The following is an 18,825-nucleotide window of genomic DNA, read 5'->3' as shown; positions in this document are numbered from 1 at the left end:
GCCCATAATAATCTCAGCTCAAGGAATGCTTGCCGCTCCGCCTGGTCCGTACGGGTCGATGACTCAAATAAGGGGCGGGGACTCCGCCCGGTAGCCCGGCCGGTGGGGCCGAGCGGCGCAATTAACCCGGGGGAGGGACGCTTGGGCGGCCCGCCGCCCTGTCATGCGAGTGAACGCTTATGCCATCTAGGGAGTGAATCAGAAACGATAAGCCGAGCCCTCCTCGGTTACCGGCGTGACACGCGACCGTAGTGCCGTCTGCAGGACAGACACGACACTTTCAAGGGGGCCGAGCCGATCACGATTACGCTCAGACACTGACAGGTAGAGAATATGTATGTGAGATGCCTGATCGACGTTAAGACAAGCCGACAGGGTTAATAGTCAAGTAACATAACTTACAGAGTCTTCTATTCCCGGCTTCGCTCCATGATAGACAGAAGGTATCATTTAGAGAATCATTTAGACAAGGGGATGCTGAATTCAAGTCTTGATTTCGCAGCCGGCAATAAATTACCATCTAGGACATTAAGGATACGGACAGGTTTTGCATAGCTAATAATTGGTGATATCTTCAATTGAGCACGACCCGATCAACAACTAATTAGACCGCTCTTGGCCACAAGGATCTCAGTAATAGAACACTTGTTTAGAACTGATCACCGTCAACCCGGCTTGTGTAGATGACCGATGGCCTCAGGGTAACGTGATGATGGAAAGTCATTGAAACAGAAGCCGGTTTCGCTAACACTTAGAGTTTGCAATTACGAGAATTAGCTCGAGTCTAAGGGAAAGACTGGCCATCAACTTATATTTGGGTTTCGCTAAACCTCCGTGCATAAATTTGAGTTTCACAGCAAACAAGGATAGTTTTTTCATGATTTATCACCCGGCACCTTAAGGCATTCGACAGTTCTCGGCCGTGAATCGTTTTGCGGGCTAATCTCCTGGCGAGACCTACCAGCTATGTAACATTGCTAGAGCGTCATTAATTAAGTTTTTTTTTGGGAAATCGTCGATATGAAAACGAGACGTAAATTGGGAAAAATATGCAAACTCGATAATGTGCTATTGATTGAATAAAACCAGTTTTCTTGTATTCAGGTTTATTGTTAAACTTTGCGTACCGGAGTTGCCGTAAAAGTGAAGTCCAGTGAAATTGAAATCAACGTAGTAGGCAAAGGTGCTTATCAATTGTTAAGTGCAAACGCTTGCAATTATCACTATTTTCCAGGCCAAAGCCTTTAGCGGAGGGACTTTATAAGCCCCGCTACGGTTCTATCTTTTGAATCAGCGTTCCCTCGATCGTTAGGATTTTGCTACGATGAATATTGGGGATGTAATTGCAACTCATTAAAGTCAATTAGCAGCAATTTCGGCATAAGGTTGGTGATCCTTGTTTTATGTGGCTTCGGTAGTTTCGTGATTAGGCATTTCATTCGGTATCGGCATGATAATTATGGTTTCGTAGTGTGACGGAAATGGTTTCGTAGTGAACAACATAATAGATATCTATCGGGCTGGAGGCCGTTCCATTCGTAGCAAAGGGCCTTTACTCGTGACGTTCACCAGGAGGGGCCGTGCACGGTAAAGCACCGCTGACGCTGATTATTCCTCCGCTGCCAATAGTGTTCTGATTTGATCCTCTACACTCTCCCTCTCTCTCTCTCTCTCTCTCTCTCTTTCTCTCTCTCTCTCTCTCTCTCTCTCTCTCTCTCTCTCTCTCTCTCTCTCTCTCTCTCTCTCTCTCTCTCCCCTTCGTTATCTCTTTCTCTCTTCCTCCTTCGTTATCTCTCGCTTCCTCTCTCTTCCTCCCTTTTCTCTCTCTTTTCTCTATCTGTCTCTCTCTCTCTCTCTCTCTCTCTCTCTCTCTCTCTCTCTCTCTCTCTCTCTCTCTCTCTCTCTCTCTCTCTCTCTCTCTTACCCTCACGATGAACACGCAGCTACACGTACGTACAGTCACTCAGGCGGGAGCGGGAGGCAAGTTTCGGAGGCTGGAGGATTCACGATTCGCCCACCGCGTAGGCATGATATTCTCGCACATATAACCAGGAACCTAGGATTAGAAACGAGACCCTTGACAGGAATGAACGTACGACATAATAGGACGTGTTTAGCCCGGGCGGAAGAGAGGAAGGAGCATGCGACCACGCCCCTGCGCGTTAAGTTCTGCCGGTAAGGACGCATCATTGGGGAGAAGGGACCTGAAAAACGTCCAAGGCTAGTTACATGGGAGCAAACGGAAACGGGACACTAAGACACATAGGAGCACGCAGTAAAGCGCGAACATACGCTTGTGACCGGAGGGCGGCACTGTAAGACGCGATATACGCTGGTAGTCGGGGAGACACCGTAAGACGCGATATACGCTGGTTGTCGGGGAGACACCGTAAGACGCGATACGCTGGTGGTCGGGGAGACACCGTAAGGCGCGATATACGCTGGCGGTCGGGGAAACGCCGTAAGACGCGATACGCTGGTGGTCGGGGAGACACCGTAAGACGCGATACGCAGGTGATCGGGGAGACACCGTAAGTCGCGAACATAGGTCCCTCACTGGTACTTACACCTCGATAGGTTCGGGAATAACTCCAGTAGAGTTCGGGTAAAATTTAAATATAGGAAGGGCCTGCGTCAAGCTCGGACGTATCCATCACTGGCAGGGTGGATGCCATCGGCAGAGCGGCAGAGAACGTTATATGCGATCCAATGGTAACCCAGTGACCGCAGTTAGTCGATGAACGGATCCACATCGCGGTGAGTCGGGTAATTTGGGGGACATTGTGCATTTGTTTATTTAGGTAGGCTGCGACGGCAGTTTAACACGAGGTGCCTCGGAAAGTTACGCCGTAAGACGCTAGTCCCGGTTCCAGGACGGTACGCGCCGTAAGTCGCGAATACGCAATAAAGCGGTGCCAGCCGTAATAAGGCGCGAAATATACGCTGTAAGTCGTCACGTCGTCATCATAGGGCAAGGACGCGGTAAGACGCGAATAACCGCAGGTGATCGGATAGAGATACCGTAAGTCGCGATTATACGCCGGTTATCGGGGGACGATACCGTAAGACGCGAATTATACGCTGTAAGTCGTCACTTAGTCGTTATAGGGCAAGGACGCTGTAAGACGCGAGTTATACGCCGTAAGTCGTCGGGAGATGCAGTAAGACGCGAGATAATACGTAGTAAGACGTGCTTTGTGATCCCAAATGTAGACCATCGATGAGTAGAAAGGGCCCTTTAGGCGGAACGTGTAGAATTAATTGATGTGTTTCGATTAACTCCGATAGGCAGAGTGGAAGTTCAAAGATTCCAAGGGTACTCCAGAGCCGAGGTGATTTAGGACGTGGGATCGACTGCAGGGATAGGAAAAGGGGGATGGAAGCGAGACGTCGCAGTTTGGCAATACGGACAAGTTTGAGTCAGATGAGCGAAAGTGTGTGAGACTGGATGAGTGTCTGCGGGAGCAATTGCGCTTAGGTTAATCAGTTCGACCACCTAGCACCCTTTTATTATCCTCAGGGATGGACCATGCCCGAGGGATCCAGAACAAACGCTTAACTGCCCCCGCCCCCCTGTGTTTTTTGTGGCGGTGAAACCCAATGATGCAGTGCCTGTGTGTTTGCCAAAGACTGACTTGCCTCAAATGGCCTCGCTAAATGCACTCCTCACCGATGGCGGATGTCCGAGGTCACAGTCCGCACAGAGTCGACCCGCACTGGGGCACCACACCAACAGAGCCCAGGGCGAATGAGGAGAGAGGCCCCCCTACATGAACACCAGCTGGTCCACACTTCTCCCGGTGCAGCTGCGGTACATGCGCCAGCTGGCTACTCTCAGTAGACCGAATGCGTTGGTGACGAGCGTGCCGTACCATTTCTTCCACCGGATCACAGGCCTGTAAGCCGCCACCGCTCCGTCCACTAGGTCTACGCCACCCATGTACTGGTTATATTCGTATGAGGTTCGGCTGCTTGACCGTCACCTTTTTTCTTTTCGTCACCCGACCAGCGCTGCACGTCTTTGAGTGGGCTGATGCCCGAGTGATTTGTGACCACTGTCACTGCCCTGTCGTCTCTCCACTTCACGGCCAGCACCCCGTTAGTGGATTGGTACCAATGCTGTCCCCTGGGCGCCTTTTCAGCAGTTTTGTTGTCAGGCAGGGGACACTTCTTCAGCCTGTTGTCGCGCACAGTGCCCGTTGCTCGGATACCTCTTTGACGGAGAGCTATCATCAAGGCATACGACGAGAAGTAGTTGTCAAAGAACACATGGTGCAAGGCAGGCGTCTGAAGACATTCCAGGAGCCGAAGGACGACATCTCCGCCCAGCCCGAGAGACTCGCACCCTGCTCTGCCCTCACCTGGCCCAGCGTTCTTGACTCGTCGATACCAATGACCCTACTCCATTCGCTGACATTGGCGCCGACGGATATGACACTAGACTAGACGACGCTCTATCATCCGAGCATCAGTAACGTGAGCGATACTGTCACTTGACACACCGGGTGTGGGACCTAGCGTGAGAGCAGAACCAGCCAGAGAGAACGTGCAAATTGAGTCAGTGGAAATTGAGAACAAGTGAGAGTGAGAGAAAGAGGGAGGGAGGAAATGGGAGATGAAGAGAGAGAGAGAGAGAGAGAGAGAGAGAGAGAGAGAGAGAGAGAGAGAGAGAGAGAGAGAGAGAGAGAGAGAGAGAGAGAGAGGAGAGAGAGAGAGAGAGAGAGAGAGAGAGAGAGAGAGATGAGAGAGCGCGAGGAGAGAGAAAAAGAGCTTCGCTTTTGCCTTCCAATGTCAGTCCATTATGAGCTGACATACCAGTGGATGTGCCCAATGTTCCCATTTGGGAACATCCAAATTTTGGAAGCCCCCGACGCTTTTGTGGTGAAGCATTTCTTTTGATATTTCTCCCGTACAATTGGAACTTATTGTTGAAGCATTACTGGAAATTATAAGGAAATCTATCAAGAAATCGATTTTAAGGAAATTATTTTCTTGATGAAGGTACAGTGTGGCAAAAAAGGGCTATTTCAAAAATCAAGAGAGGCGCTTTATAAGGGTGAAATTCAAGTTTTTTAGGCTGCTAAATTTTGTTCAGGGCTTCAGATGCCAGCACCAATATTCATAATCGCTGTGCAATCCCAGGATCAGAGCCTAGAGCCAAAATTGTCGATGTTCCCAAATGGGAACATTGGGCACTAATGGGTTAAAGGAAAGCGCAGGGCTTTAGGAGTCGTTGAAGCAGGGGCGGATCCAGGAAAACTCCAAGGGGAGGGTCATGAATCGAAGTGGTGCCCCTACCTATACCCAAAATTAAAAACTCAACGGATTTCGTCCACTTCATTTTGGTGGTGCCCCCATTTTCAGTTTTTATTTTTATTTTTTATTTTTAGTCAGTATCTTAACTCTTAGCCACAACCTCATTTACCAATTGTAAGCAAGTATATATGAATGTGCTATGTGTATATATATTGTGGATGCTGAGTAGTGAGTACTTACCAGGAACGTTATCAGGTAAGCAAATCGTTGTCAGTCCGACGAACTTGACCCTGGCGTCTAAAGCGTCTGTCCTCGACACTTCAGAGGGGCACCAAAGTCCTTCCAGGGACACCACAAACCTGTCAGGGGCACCTACGGCCTTGTAGGGGCGCCACAGGCCCGCCAGGGGCACCACAGGCCTGCCAGGAAGCAGGGGCACCACAGGTCTAGCAAGTATACACGACAGGCCTGTCAGGGGCACAACGGGCCTGTTGGGCCCATGAGTACCCCTGGGGCAGGGGCACCACAGTCCTTCCAGGGGCACCGCAGGCCTGTGAGGGGCACCAGCGGCCTAGCAGGGGCACCAGCCAACACAGGCCTGTCAGGGGCACCGCAGACCTGCCAGGGGCACCAGAGGCCTGCCAGGAGCACCACCGACCTCGCAGGGGTAACTTGGGCCTGTTAGGGCCCAGGGGCACCACGGGCCTGTCGAGAGGCACTTCAGGCTTTTCAGGGGCACCATAGTCCTCTCCGGACGCAGGGGCACCAGAGGCCTGCCAGGGGCACTACAGGCCTAGCAAGGGCACCACTGGTCTATCAGGGGCACCACGAGCCTGTCATAGCCAGGCATCTCAGGCTTGTCAAGGCCCAGGGGCACCACAGGTCTGTGAGGGGCACAAGCGACCTAGCAGGGGCACCAGTCAACACAGGTCTGCCAGGGGCGCCACAGACCTGCCAGGGGCACCACAGACCTGCCAGGGGCACCAGAGGTCTGCCAGGGGCACCACCGGCCTCGCAGGGACACCTTGGGCCTGTCAGGGGCACCACGGGCCTGTCAGGGGCACCACGGGCCTGCCGAGGGGCACTTCAGACTTTTCAGGGGCACCAGTCCTCTCCGGGCGCAGGGGTATCAGCGGCCTAGCAAGGGCACCAGAGGCCTGCCAGGGGCACCAGCGGCCTAGCAAGGGCACCAGAGGCCTGTCAGGGGCACCACAGGCCTAACAAGGGCACCACGGGCCTGTCAGGGGCACCTCAGGCTTGTCAGGGCCCAGGGACACCACAGTCCTTCCAAGGGCACCGCAAGCCTGTCAGGGGCACCAGAGGCCTGCCAGGGGCACCACAGGCCTAGCAAGGGCACCACTGGCCTGTCAGGGGCACCTCAGGCTTGTCAGGGCCCAGGGGCACCACAGTCCTTCCAGGGGCATTACAAGCCTGTCAGGGGCACCAGAGGCCTAGCAAGGGCACCACAGGCCTGCCATGGACACCACAGGCCTGCCAGGGGCACCACCGGCCTTGCAGGGGCGCCTCAGGCCTGTCAGGGGCACCACGTGCCTGCCGGGGACACTTCAGGCTTGTCAGGGGCGTTACAGTCCTGTCAGGGCCCAGGGGCACCAGGCCCGTGGTGTCCCTGCTAGGCCTGTAGTGCCCCTGGCGGTCCTGTGGTGCCCGTCAGGACTGTGATACCCCTGATAGGCCGGTGGTGCCCCTGGCAGGTCTTTGGGCCCCCGGGCCTCAAGGGGGGGCCATGACCCATGTGACCCCCCCCCTTGGATCCGCCCCTGCGTTGAAGGGGTTTGAAAGCCCTGCCCTCATACATATAGCAGTATGGAGTCCTTGAGACTGACATTCAGAGTCTCTGTGAACAGAGAGAGTGACCTATAGCTTGACCTGAAAATGGATATCAAAATGCTGCAATTGAATCAAAGGTCAGGTTATGCAGGGGATCCTGTAAGAGTTGTGACTTGTAGATGTATCTCTACCGACCTGCATTCAGAGTCCTGTGCAGTATTGCAGCTTACCTCAGAACGGTTTGAGGCTGCTTAGACCAGTACGGTGCTTGAAAGACCGGCTTAACCCCTTTCCCCAACACTATCGGTTGACCTCACATGGAAAAAGGATTCTCCGATCGATTTGAAGCTCTTTTGGGGCGGATATTGTGTCTAGGAGGTGTCCTGCAAGCTGGACCTCTCTCACGAAATTATAGCCGAATTCTAGCATGCTGAGCTAATCCTATAGCAATTTTAAACCCATTCATTTTAATAACAAAATGGTAGATTAATGACACTCCCGTACCTACATATAGTTCGGTGAGAGTTGAGCACTTCGTGTGTCACAACATTTTAAGGGATCCCTACATTTCTAGATCTTAAATTCCTTAGCTTTGCGACTGTCAACACTGCACATTCTAAATTATTCAACACATTCTGTGAATGATTTAGTCATTCTTACGCGAAAACAAGCTTATAGGTATTCGGAATATTGGGGGGTACTGTACCCCCCAGGTAAATTATTGAGGGGGTCCGGACCCCCGCGTACCCCCCTGTGGCGGAGCCCCTGGGTGAGAGTTAAAACTAGCATTTTAACAATATATTAACCCGCGAGTTGCTGGGGGGGGGGGGCGTTAAACGCCCCCACTTCTTTTGCCGGGCTATAGCATAAAAACGGCGCAAAGCAGGCGCGCCAAATTTTGGGTACCTATAGGGAATTGATTGAAGTTTATTGTGTCAAAGTTTCAAAAGCTGTAGTCGAGTGTATTGGGTGCTTCTCCTGCGACCGTTCCAACCACACTGCCAACCCTCTCGCACGACCCGGCGCCGCTACCACCGCGACTCGGCGCCCCCGTCGCCACACATGTAACAGGACACCCCCCTTGGACACATTTGTCAGTGTCGGCTAGACGGCGTCCCCCAGGCGCGTCTGGGCCACGCAGCGTCTCAGCCGGTCACACAGAGCTACACATAACTATAAACTACACGTCCCCCTGATCTTTAAGATCACATCTCAATGCATACACACAATATGACACAATGCACTAGGACACTAGGACACCTACATCAGACACTTGAGACACAAAATGCGACACAATCAACGCGAAAGACAAAATACATTACAGCAGTTAGCCGATATTATTCGGTACTACTACCCCGAAGCGTTCTGGCGGAGCCCCCACTCTCGCGCTACGTCGCGGTTCAGTACTGTTCTGAGCCGGTGGCTCATCAGAGGTCGGCCGCGGCAGCTCCACCTCTACAGAGGGATCAGTCTCGCGGTCGCCGACTGCCGATGAATGCTCTGACGCACCGAGCGACAAAGCCGGCTCACTGTCGTCCTCGATCGGGGGATCGGCCGCCGTCGGCTGCCCCGTGTGCCGGTGGCGCACGCACCTAACGTGCCACGGAGCACCGTCAACTTCGATAAGCTGGTCGGTCACGATGCGTGTGACGGTGCCAGGCCGGGAAACGTCAGTACAGCGAGTCGCAGGCCCGCGGCGCCGCACCCACACCAGGTCGCCCTCCCTAAAGCCGGCTCCCCGCTCAGAGTCTGCGGGGAGAGCCGGCGGCGGCCGGTCATCGTGTCCGCCGGCGCCGGTTACCGGCAGGTCACGCCCGACACGACGGAACACGCCGGCGGCGGGAGCGCTCTCAGGCTGCGAGCCATCTCGGGGCGTCATGTTGTAGCGGTGAAGTGATTCCGCGATGGTACATCCTTTGCGGGCTGACATCACTTTAATCGTCCGGTGATGACGCTCCACGATGCCGTTCCCACCTGCCTCGTGCACCGCCCTGAACCGAAGGGTCACGCCCCATCTCGCCGCGAACGCTCCCATGCGGCGACCACGGAACTCAGTGGCGTTATCCAGAAGCAGTTCTGCTGGCGCCCCGTGCTCCAGAAAGACGGTTTCGAGATGAGCAGTGATCTCGGCCGCATCTGACCGGCGCAATCGCCGCCATATTCCATAGCGGGACGGACCACAGTCGACCACGGTCAGATAGTGATCGCCACGGTAGTGTGTGACATCGATGGCGAGACGCTCCCAGGTCAGTTGAACGCCCAGTGACCCGTGTCGCCAGCGGGTCGGTGCCGGGTCGATTGACTGGCACACGTCACACGTCCGAATCACTGCGCGCACCGCTGGCTTAGTGGCCCACTGCTCTCCGTCACGCCGCAAATACCAGAGCGTGCGCCTGACACCCTGGTGTCCAATGTTCTCGTGCACCGCTCGAATTTTTGCAGCCGTGTCGGGGTGTGTGGACTCTCCGTCCGGCGCCACTGCAGCCGCCACCGGCACCGCGCCTGTCGCCGTTGCCGTCTCCTCCTCTGCCCTGCAGGCTCGAAGCCATTCCTTGGGCACGCGTGTCATTTCGTCCGCCGGATTTTCATCTGACTTGACCAGCTTGATGGTGATCGTCAACTGGAGCTCAGCCACCAGCTCACGGATGATGTCCACCCGTCGGCGAATCAACATCTCGGCATGAGCTTTTGTCCGGAGACGCGACCGGCCGCTCAGTGCGTCACCGACCCACTTATGAACGGTCGCCGAGTCCGTGCGGAGATCGATCACTCTGATCCCCCACGCGATCGCCATGTTGACGCCGCTGAGCGCCGCGTCCAGCTCAGCCATATTTATATGCATGGCTGCCTTAGTCTCCGGCCGCAGCCAGCTCCCGTCCTCCACTACGCCGCCTTCCGGATCCTCCAGGACGACGCCCGAGGCGAGACTGCTGGCGTCTGTCCATACGGTCAGCTTTTCACCCGTCAGCCTCCAGGGTCCACGGGCCGGGTCATTGGAGGTCACCCTTTCAGCCACTTGGCTGACTTGAGCGCGCAGGTCCGGGTCATCGATGGGGTCATCCCAGCCCTGACTGAGAGCATTAGCCCGTCTCTTTAGCCAGGCCGCAGCTGGACGCAGCCAGCCGGCCACTGGAAGGTGGGAAACCAGCTGGCCGCACCATGCAAACAGCGCCCTGCGCGTGATCACCTCTGGCGGTGCGCCGACGGGGTTGTCCCGGCGCCACTGCAGCTCTCCCGAGCGCGAACAGCTCACCTGCAGCCCCAGCATTCGAGCGCCGTCAGCCGGGCGCTGCGGTGGCTTGCAGACAAGGCCGTACCGGGAGAAGTGCTCTGCAACCTGCTCCGCGGAGATGACGTCCTCATTCACGAGAAGGTCGTCAACGTACGGGAGAACGCCCCGGCTGACCGCCTCGTTCTGCTCAAGTATAGTCCGCACCACAGATCTCATGATGTTCGGAGCTACATTCAGCCCATATGACATGCGCTGCAGGCAGTGAAGCTGACCACGCACTCGTACGGTGTGGTATGGCCAAAGCCGTCTGTCCAGCCGGAGCTGCATGTAGGCCTTTCTCAGATCGAGCACTGCCAATCGTGAGCCGTGCCGCCGCCAGCGACGGAGTTGCTCTGCGCACACCTCTGCGTCTGCTGTATGGGCGGTGACGTGCCTGTTGAGTTCGCGATAATCCAATACCGGCCGCACCTTGTCCTTGTTGGGCTGTTCAACCGCCATCAGAGGTATCAGACCGCGCGCTGGGCCGTCCACTCGCTCGTCATATGGCTGCAGCCACCCCTCTCGAGCCCACAGTTCCAGCTCCTCGTCATAGGCTGGCCGCGCCGCGTCCGGCACTTTGTACTGGGCGACAGTATTGTGGAGGCGGTCCGGGCCCTCTCCGTCTGTCCACTTCCAGGCCACAGTCCACTCGCCACTGTCCGCCGAAAACCGGGCCGTAAAATCCACGGCGTCCACTGACAGGTCCCCACGGTCCACACTGGCGGCCGGCGCCGCCCCTCTCACCGGACCCGCCCCCGTCACGGGCGCCGTCCCTGCCGCGGCCTTGGCATTGGCCGCCACCACTGCTCCATTTGTCACCGGCCCTGCCGCCGCCGTCTCGCCCTGCACCGCGGCCGCCGTTCCCACGATTTTAGGGGCCACCGTACGCACAGCTGGCGTCGCCACCGCCACCGCCGCCGTCGCTGCTGGCGGCGCCGTCTCCGTTGGCACCGCTGTCCCAGCAGCTGGCCTCGCCCCTGTCACCAGCGGCGGCACCGCCACCGCCGCCGTCGCTGCTGGCGCCGCTCCTGTCACCACCGTCGGCACCGCCGGCGCCACCGCCGTCACCGCCGGTGCCGCTGCTTCCACAGCCGACACCGCCCCCGTCACCACTGTCGGCGCCACCGCCGCTGCCGCTGCCGGCACCACTGCCGCACCAAATTCCACGCCATTGGGCATCTTCACACACACTCCGCCCAGTGCCACAATACCAGACATACCGAGCACCACGTCCATGCCCAGCGGCCGATCGGGTACGACCAGGGCCGTCAGGCTCGCCCGGTTCTCCCGGTGCTGCACGGTGATCTCAGTGATGCCCAGACAGCGCAGCGTCCCGCCGTTCACGGTCATCATGTTGACCGGGCGCGGTGACCAGTCCGAGCAGGCTCCAGCATGAACGAGTGTGTCCGTGCAGCCCGTGTCCACTAGAGCACGGCACTTACGCCCGTCCACGCTGATCCACACGACCGGAAGTGTGCGCGCTACTGATTGGGAGACGGCGCTGGCGCTGACGCGGTCTCCCGACCGTTTGGGCACCTTCTTGCGATGTGACCCACCTGGCCACATACCCAACAGCGCGGCGGGGGGCGGCTGGCTCTGCGCTCCATCGGTTTACGGCGGCTCGTTCCGTCGGCCCGCTCACGGGTCGCCGCCGCCACCGTGGAGGTGCGCTCGTCGCTGAGCACTGCCCGCGCCCTCGTCAGAATGCTGGCCAGGTCCAGCGCCTCTGCTCGAGTGCCGGCCCGAATCGCGCTGCGGACGGTGTCCGGCAGTCCAGCGATGAAGGCACAAGCGAGGGCCTTTTCCGATACTCCACCGTGCAGCGTGGCCAAACGGCGCAGGTCCGCCAGATAAACGTCGGCCGACTCGCCCGGCTGGAGACGGCGGCTGGCATACGCGTCGTAGGCCGCCAGCGGGTCCATGGCGAAGGCGTCGTACAGCGCGTCCCTGACGCTGTCCACGGAGCGGCGGCTCTCCTCTGACATCTGCAGCCAGACCGCGAAGGCACCGCCAGTCAGTCGTGCTGGCAGCACGAGCGCCAGATTCACCCCATGGTGCTTGCTCAACACCTCGGCACGGGTGAACCATTCCACTATGTCCGCACCGGTCCCTTCGCCACTGAACTCGGGTATTAGCCGAGGGTCGAAAGTGGCCCTTCCGCCGGACTCCGCTGCCGTCGGTGTCACACCAGCACTAGCACTCGCAGATGCCTTCACTTTAGGCATGGCGCCGAAATAGCTTGTAGTCGAGTGTATTGGGTGCTTCTCCTGCGACCGTTCCAACCACACTGCCAACCCTCTCGCACGACCCGGCGCCGCTACCACCGCGACTCGGCGCCCCCGTCGCCACACATGTAACAGGACACCCCCCTTGGACACATTTGTCAGTGTCGGCTAGACGGCGTCCCCCAGGCGCGTCTGGGCCACGCAGCGTCTCAGCCGGTCACACAGAGCTACACATAACTATAAACTACAAAAGCATCGGTCGAAAATTTTTTGAGATATCGAGGTTTTAGTGACATCATGATTTCTGAGTTTTCGACCAAAAACGGCATATGTTCAAAAATCATATAAAATCACAGAATAGACATACAGACATGCCGTAAACGCCATTAGACTGCCAATACCATGAACAATCAAATGAATATCTTCGATTATTGATTATCGCTCCGCATTTTCCAAAATCTTAAACTGAATCTTCGCAATTTCTCGTGACCACTTCATGACCATGATACATGCACTTCTTAAATTGAACTTTTTGAGCCAAACACGTACACATATGATAAAATGAATGTTACCATCGTGTTCTACGCTCCAAATTACCCATAAAACATGTGTCACAGGCTGCGAATATCAGTTTTGATTTTCGGGGATATGTGCCTACCCGGTTGACCTGACCTTGACCCTGACCTATGCTTGACTGACTCCTACATGGAGCTGACACTCTTGTAGGCCTTATATGATGGATTGCGCACCGTTTTGACAGAGCTTATGACGAGAGGCGCCCATTGCGAAGTCCTGAAGTCCATGCTACTGAAAGCCCGATTTCAGGTGTTTGACCTGACCTTGACCCAGCCTATGACCTCAAAATTCAGCTTTAAGGTACTCATCTGAAGCGCCTCGTCGCATTCTTTCGTTTGCCGCCTCGTGCGTTTCGCTGCGCCTATTGGTTCTCGAGTTATCGGCTGGGGGCGTTTAACGCCCCCCCCCCCCCCCCAGCAAACGGTGGGTGGCGAAATACCCCAGCAACTGCCGGGTTAAAATATTGTTCAAATAACAGGTGATTTTTTAACTAAGGGGTGATTTGTTAAAACTAACAATATTCATTTTCCAACATTCTCCTCGTTGCTTCCGGCCGTGGCGCGAGACCTACCTTGACAGACGGGCTCGTCGCCGCTCCAGCGCTTGTCCGGCTGACATGTTCGGGCGACACTGCCGACCAGAACGTAGCCAGGCTGGCAGGAGTAGTGGACTATGGAGGAGACGGTGGTCGTCTTCACCTCGACTCGGCCGTACAGAGGTGTCCGCGGAGGTGAGCACTGAACCGCTGTCGACGAAGGGGTGGGGCGGAGTGTCATGTGTCAGTGATGGTGGATTTGTGGTGCATTTGTGAGTACATTGCTAGATGCCCATTGCCGGTCGATACCGGTCAAACAAACACATTTTCTGTATTGGTGAATCATCTTCTCCATCGCTTCACCGCCATGGCAAAAATCTCAGGCAGCATTGAAAATTAACTACGTAAAATATAATCATTCAAGCAAAATGGCGTGCTTCCAGGATACTAGCCAATATATCTGCTATTCACTCTTTGCTATTCATACTACTTACTGGGACACCCTGTTTACCCCTATAACCCAACTCACGTGTGCAGGTGGGCAGCTCGGAGGGCTGCCAGGTGCCGTCACTCTGGCAGTATGTGTTGGCCCGTCCGACCAGCTCGAAGCCCTGGTCACACTGGTAGCTGGCCCGGCACAGGTACGCCGAACAATTGCTCTCCAACTGACCGTGCTCGATGCTCCGCGGGGGCGGACAGTGCTTGGCTGTGGTGAGGACAGTATAGGGTACAATTGTCGGACACCAATATAAGGAGACTAATTCAGCGTCCAATCGCTTGAATACATGGACTGCCTCACAATGTGTTAGATGTTCGTGTTTCTAGCACTCATCTTGTAGGCAATGAAGAAATGTTTGCACTAAAAATGCAAGAAGTGTGCGGCTGTGCGCAAATTATAAACAAAAACCTGCACGCAATCCCAGATTCAGTTTCCACCGTATGAGCACCTTATCCATGATCGCTCGTTTCCAAAAGAAGACATCGCGAAGCTTACGCTTGGCTGCGAGAAGCATTCCTCGCGAGATTGATTAAAATTAGTTCAAATAAAAAAGAATCTAGTGGGGAAATTAGATCACTCACGGTCACAATGCATGTCGGGTCCGAACCACTTGGCGGTGTCATTATACATGAGACACTTGGCCTCGGAGAACATGCCCCGGCTCTGGTAGCCCGGGTAGCACGAGTAGTAGAGCGTCGTGTTCAGGTCGAACGTGCTAAGGTCATAGGAGGCGTTATGACGCGCGTTGGTGATGTTTGGCGAGCCAACGCAGAACACTGAAACAGCAGAGAGGCGGATGGGCATGGTGAATTGAAAAAGAGTTGAATGGATCATCAGGACGGTAATGTGATGGACTTATTATGATGTAATATGATGATTCGTATTCCTTTCATTGCGCTTGTGCGAAAGCCTTCTTGAATTTATGCTGGGGTCTTGCCGATCATATGTATAACTCGCCTTCATGCTTTTCGGCTATACAAGAATAGTTGGCGGTAAAATATTGATCAGTGACAAAAGGCAAAAGGTTCTATAGACACAAATATTCACTTAGAGTGAGGTGTCTTCACTCTATGAATGAACTGCTATATATGCTGAGCGGATGAGCCACCACAATTGACAGCTTTTTGCAGTTCACTTGGGTATCGAGTAAAGCAACCAAATAATCATGATTTCGTGCCACAAAATCCGAAAATAAATAGGCGAGAAGAATTGAAGGTTTAGAAGGAACCGACCAGGGACCAACTTCCAATGATATTTGGCCCCTCAGACCGTCAGGCCGTAGAGGCCATGCTGTACGACCGGAGCGCCTGATACCATGACCTCAGCATTCTTTCGCGTGGTGCTGAGGCATTCAAACCACCTTGCATTTTACCAGATCCACGTGATTTGCCAGGTTTCTGTCGGACGCTCGAACAGCTTCTGACATTGAACCCATTGACACTGCCTCGTTGCTGATTTCATCTGTCGCCGGGCACGCCAGCTGGCTGAGACTGTACCCGTTTTGAAATAAGAGCCGCCGACGACGACCAGCGAGATGCGGCTCAGCAATATTTCAACATTCGCCCAGCGCCACGATTGTTTTAATAATTTACCTTATTTTCAGAAGTATTCAACAAAAAACAATTCGTGAGTACCCACATTTACGAACGTATGCTTAGTAATGTAGTTGTTTCAACGCCTATGGATATGGTACGTATAGCATGACCTAAAACATGGGCCACGGATCTCATTTTCTCACGTCATATCGGTCAAGTGGCGGATATAAGCCGAAATAGACAACAGTGCGACCGGAATGGAAAAGACAAGACTCTAGGAGGAGCCTATAAAGTAGCGTGCATTAGAGGGCATTGACAATGCATCATAACTAGGATCTCTTTCGCATAAGAGACTGAAAGTCGCCACGATAATCATGCTTTCATATGTGTGCTTGGAAATCAACTGTGAAAAATGCACGTTTTGGGCCTTGCCAACTGAAATTTGCTGCTTGAGGCGGCCTATCCCGCGAGTTGCTGGGGGGGGGGGCGTTAAACGCCCCCACTTTTTTCGCCGGGCCATAGCATAAAAACGGCGCGCCGCAGGCGCGCCAAATTTTGGGTACCTGTAGGGAATTGATTGAAGTTTATTGTGACAAAGTTTCAAAAAAATCGGTCGGAAAATTTTTGAGATATCGAGGTTTTAGTGACGTCATGATTTCTGAGTTTTCGACCAAAAACGGCATATGTTCAAAAAATCATATAAAATCACAGAATAGACATACAGACATGCCGTAAACGCCGTTAGACTGCCAATACCATGATCAATCAAATGGCTATCTTCGATTATTGATTATTGTTCCGCATTTTCCAAAATCTTGAACTGAATCTTGGCAATTTTTCGTGACTACTTCACGACCATGATACATGAATTTCTTAAATTGAAGTTTTTGAGCCAAACACGTACACATATGATAAAATGAATGTCACCATCGTGTTCTACGCCCCAAATTACCTATAAAACATGTGTCACAGGCTGCGAATATCAGTTTTGATTTTCGGGGATATGTGCCTACCCGGTTGACCTGACCTTGACCCTGACCTATGCTTGACTGACCCCTATATGGAGCTGACACTCTTGTAGGCCTTATAGGGTGGATTGTGCACCGTTTTGACAGAGTTTATGGCGAGAGGCGCCCATTGCGAAGTCCTGAAGTCCATGCTACTGAAAGCCCGATTTCAGGTGTTTGACCTGACCTTGACCCGACCTGTGACCTCAAAATTCAATTTTAAAGTACTCATCTGAAGCGTCTCGTCGCGCTCTTTCGTTTGCCGCCTCGTGCGTTTCGCTGCGCCTATTGGTTCTCGAGTTATCGGCTGGGGGCGTTTAACGCCCCCCCCCCCCCAGCAAACGGTGGGTGGCGAAATACCCCAGCAACTGCCGGGCTATGAGAGCTATAGGAAATCCAGACTGACGAAAACTATAAAAAGAACAAAGTTCACAACATATAAGCAGCAACAATACTTGACGAATGCATACTTGAATGCTTTCAGTCTAGTTAGTAACACTTCATTCAGTCCTCTTACAGTTTGATACGATCGATGAAGTCAACTGTCTATCATCCACTCGGCGAAACTTCGGTGTGAAGTGTTATGACGGAAAAGTTGTCCCGCCACTTCACCGGATATATCACACTTACGACATTTGCATCAGTGCTGTGTCATCCTAACTTCCCGCAGTCAATGAGACGGTGTGGACATTAGCAAGAACATCACATTAAACAAGTGTTTCTACTTTATACATACTTCAGGGGCTCTAAGCATTTTCGGAGTTCAAAGTTTTCCTTTTTCTGAGTCCTACTTTTCACGTTAAAGCAGCTAGACAAATGTTTGAAGCTATATTGTGCCATCAGTGTCATAAAGCCTCATCAAATTTTTGGGAAAATATGACCGAAAACCAAATTATCAAGCATTCCATAATGGTAATGGAGCAAGACATTCGATTGTTCTGTATGATCTGATATCAATTGCTATTGATCACCAACAATGATCGTTATTGAAAGATCGCAGTCAACTATGCATGTTATACCACATCCTTGCCTTCTATCCCGTACCTCATACATGGAAAGTCCTTATGTGTCCACCATGACGGCACATCTCCACGGGAGGTCCCCGATATCCGGACATGGGACGCCACCGAAACGGCGTCGTCTCATCGTCCGGCTCGGTGGCCGGTGATTTACCGCAGCGCAAATCATACACGGGCCGGCGCCGGTCAGCCAGCCGCCGCCATCATCTCATCAGACCGGTCATAAGAGGCGGCCTGATGACCAGACTGGCATGTCAGCGGTGCGCCCAGCGGCGGCGGCGGCGGGCCGGCACATTTGGCCCGGACGATGGGGACGAGGTCATCTCCTGGCGGCGGCCGGCCCGCCGGTAAATCGCCGCCATCTATTCGTGCGTCAAGCTCGACCCGACAGCGGCGGCGGAACAGCCAGCGGCCCGATGTCGGACACGCAGAGGCGATCTGAGATGGATAGATCTGGTGGGCACCATGGAGAAACGAAATATCGTGCGCTTGTTGATTTTAAATTATCGTCCAAAGCCAGTCAATTAATGGAAACAATAGTTTTCACTTTATTCAGCGGTATGCTTTTGCTTTGTCAATCCCAAATAATGTGCCTTGGAGCCGATTGAGGCTCTATTTACATAATAACACAGTGAAGGGCTATAAGGCAATAGTCACTGGGAAGGTGCGTTTCTAGGCACAGTGACATTCAAGCTTGAAATTACTACTAATGTCAAATGGTCATTTATCCCAAATGCATAAGCGAAAACAGGTATTACAAACGGAGCTTATATTGAGCATCGGCAAAAAGCAAGTGCATTTGTAATGCTCTTTGTTACAGGCACTTAATTGATGTGTTTCCATTCTTTTAGATTAAAATAATGCCTTTGTCACAAAAACTGTTGCCCAGTATTTTTTCTTGCTTGTGTTCATTAGGGTGTGTCACTAATCGCAATGCAAGGTGCTCCATCGATTTTATTGTGCTCCACTCATGTGGAAAGGGCGTGGCATTGTTAATTTCCCGCAAATTTTAACCCCCAGGCGGCGCCGAGCGAGAGAAGTTTGCCCTATCTCACAACATAGGCGACCCTAGCGCCCCTGGCGGCTGTTTGCGAAACTAACAGGCCGTTGACTG

General features: G+C 53.7%; 1 protein-coding gene across 2 annotated transcripts in view; it reads right to left on the bottom strand.

Moving 5' to 3' along the window:
• The window catches only part of LOC122379849 (sushi, von Willebrand factor type A, EGF and pentraxin domain-containing protein 1-like), a 111,389-nt gene that overhangs the window by 51,887 nt on the left and 40,677 nt on the right, over positions 1–18,825 (bottom strand). For both annotated transcript variants that reach the window (XM_043362397.1, XM_043362398.1), the window contains exons 7-9: positions 14,732–14,926; positions 14,181–14,357; positions 13,688–13,861 (exon numbers count right to left, since the gene is read on the bottom strand). In XM_043362397.1, the coding sequence (XP_043218332.1) occupies positions 13,688–13,861; positions 14,181–14,357; positions 14,732–14,926 (546 nt within the window). The remainder of the gene's footprint in view (positions 1–13,687; positions 13,862–14,180; positions 14,358–14,731; positions 14,927–18,825) is intronic.

This window comes from Amphibalanus amphitrite, unplaced genomic scaffold, assembly GCF_019059575.1.
Source record: "Amphibalanus amphitrite isolate SeventyFive unplaced genomic scaffold, NRLGWU_Aamphi_draft 000085F_arrow, whole genome shotgun sequence".
Lineage (NCBI taxonomy): Eukaryota > Metazoa > Arthropoda > Thecostraca > Balanomorpha > Balanidae > Amphibalanus > Amphibalanus amphitrite.
This window is presented reverse-complemented; position numbering and strand designations above follow the sequence as displayed.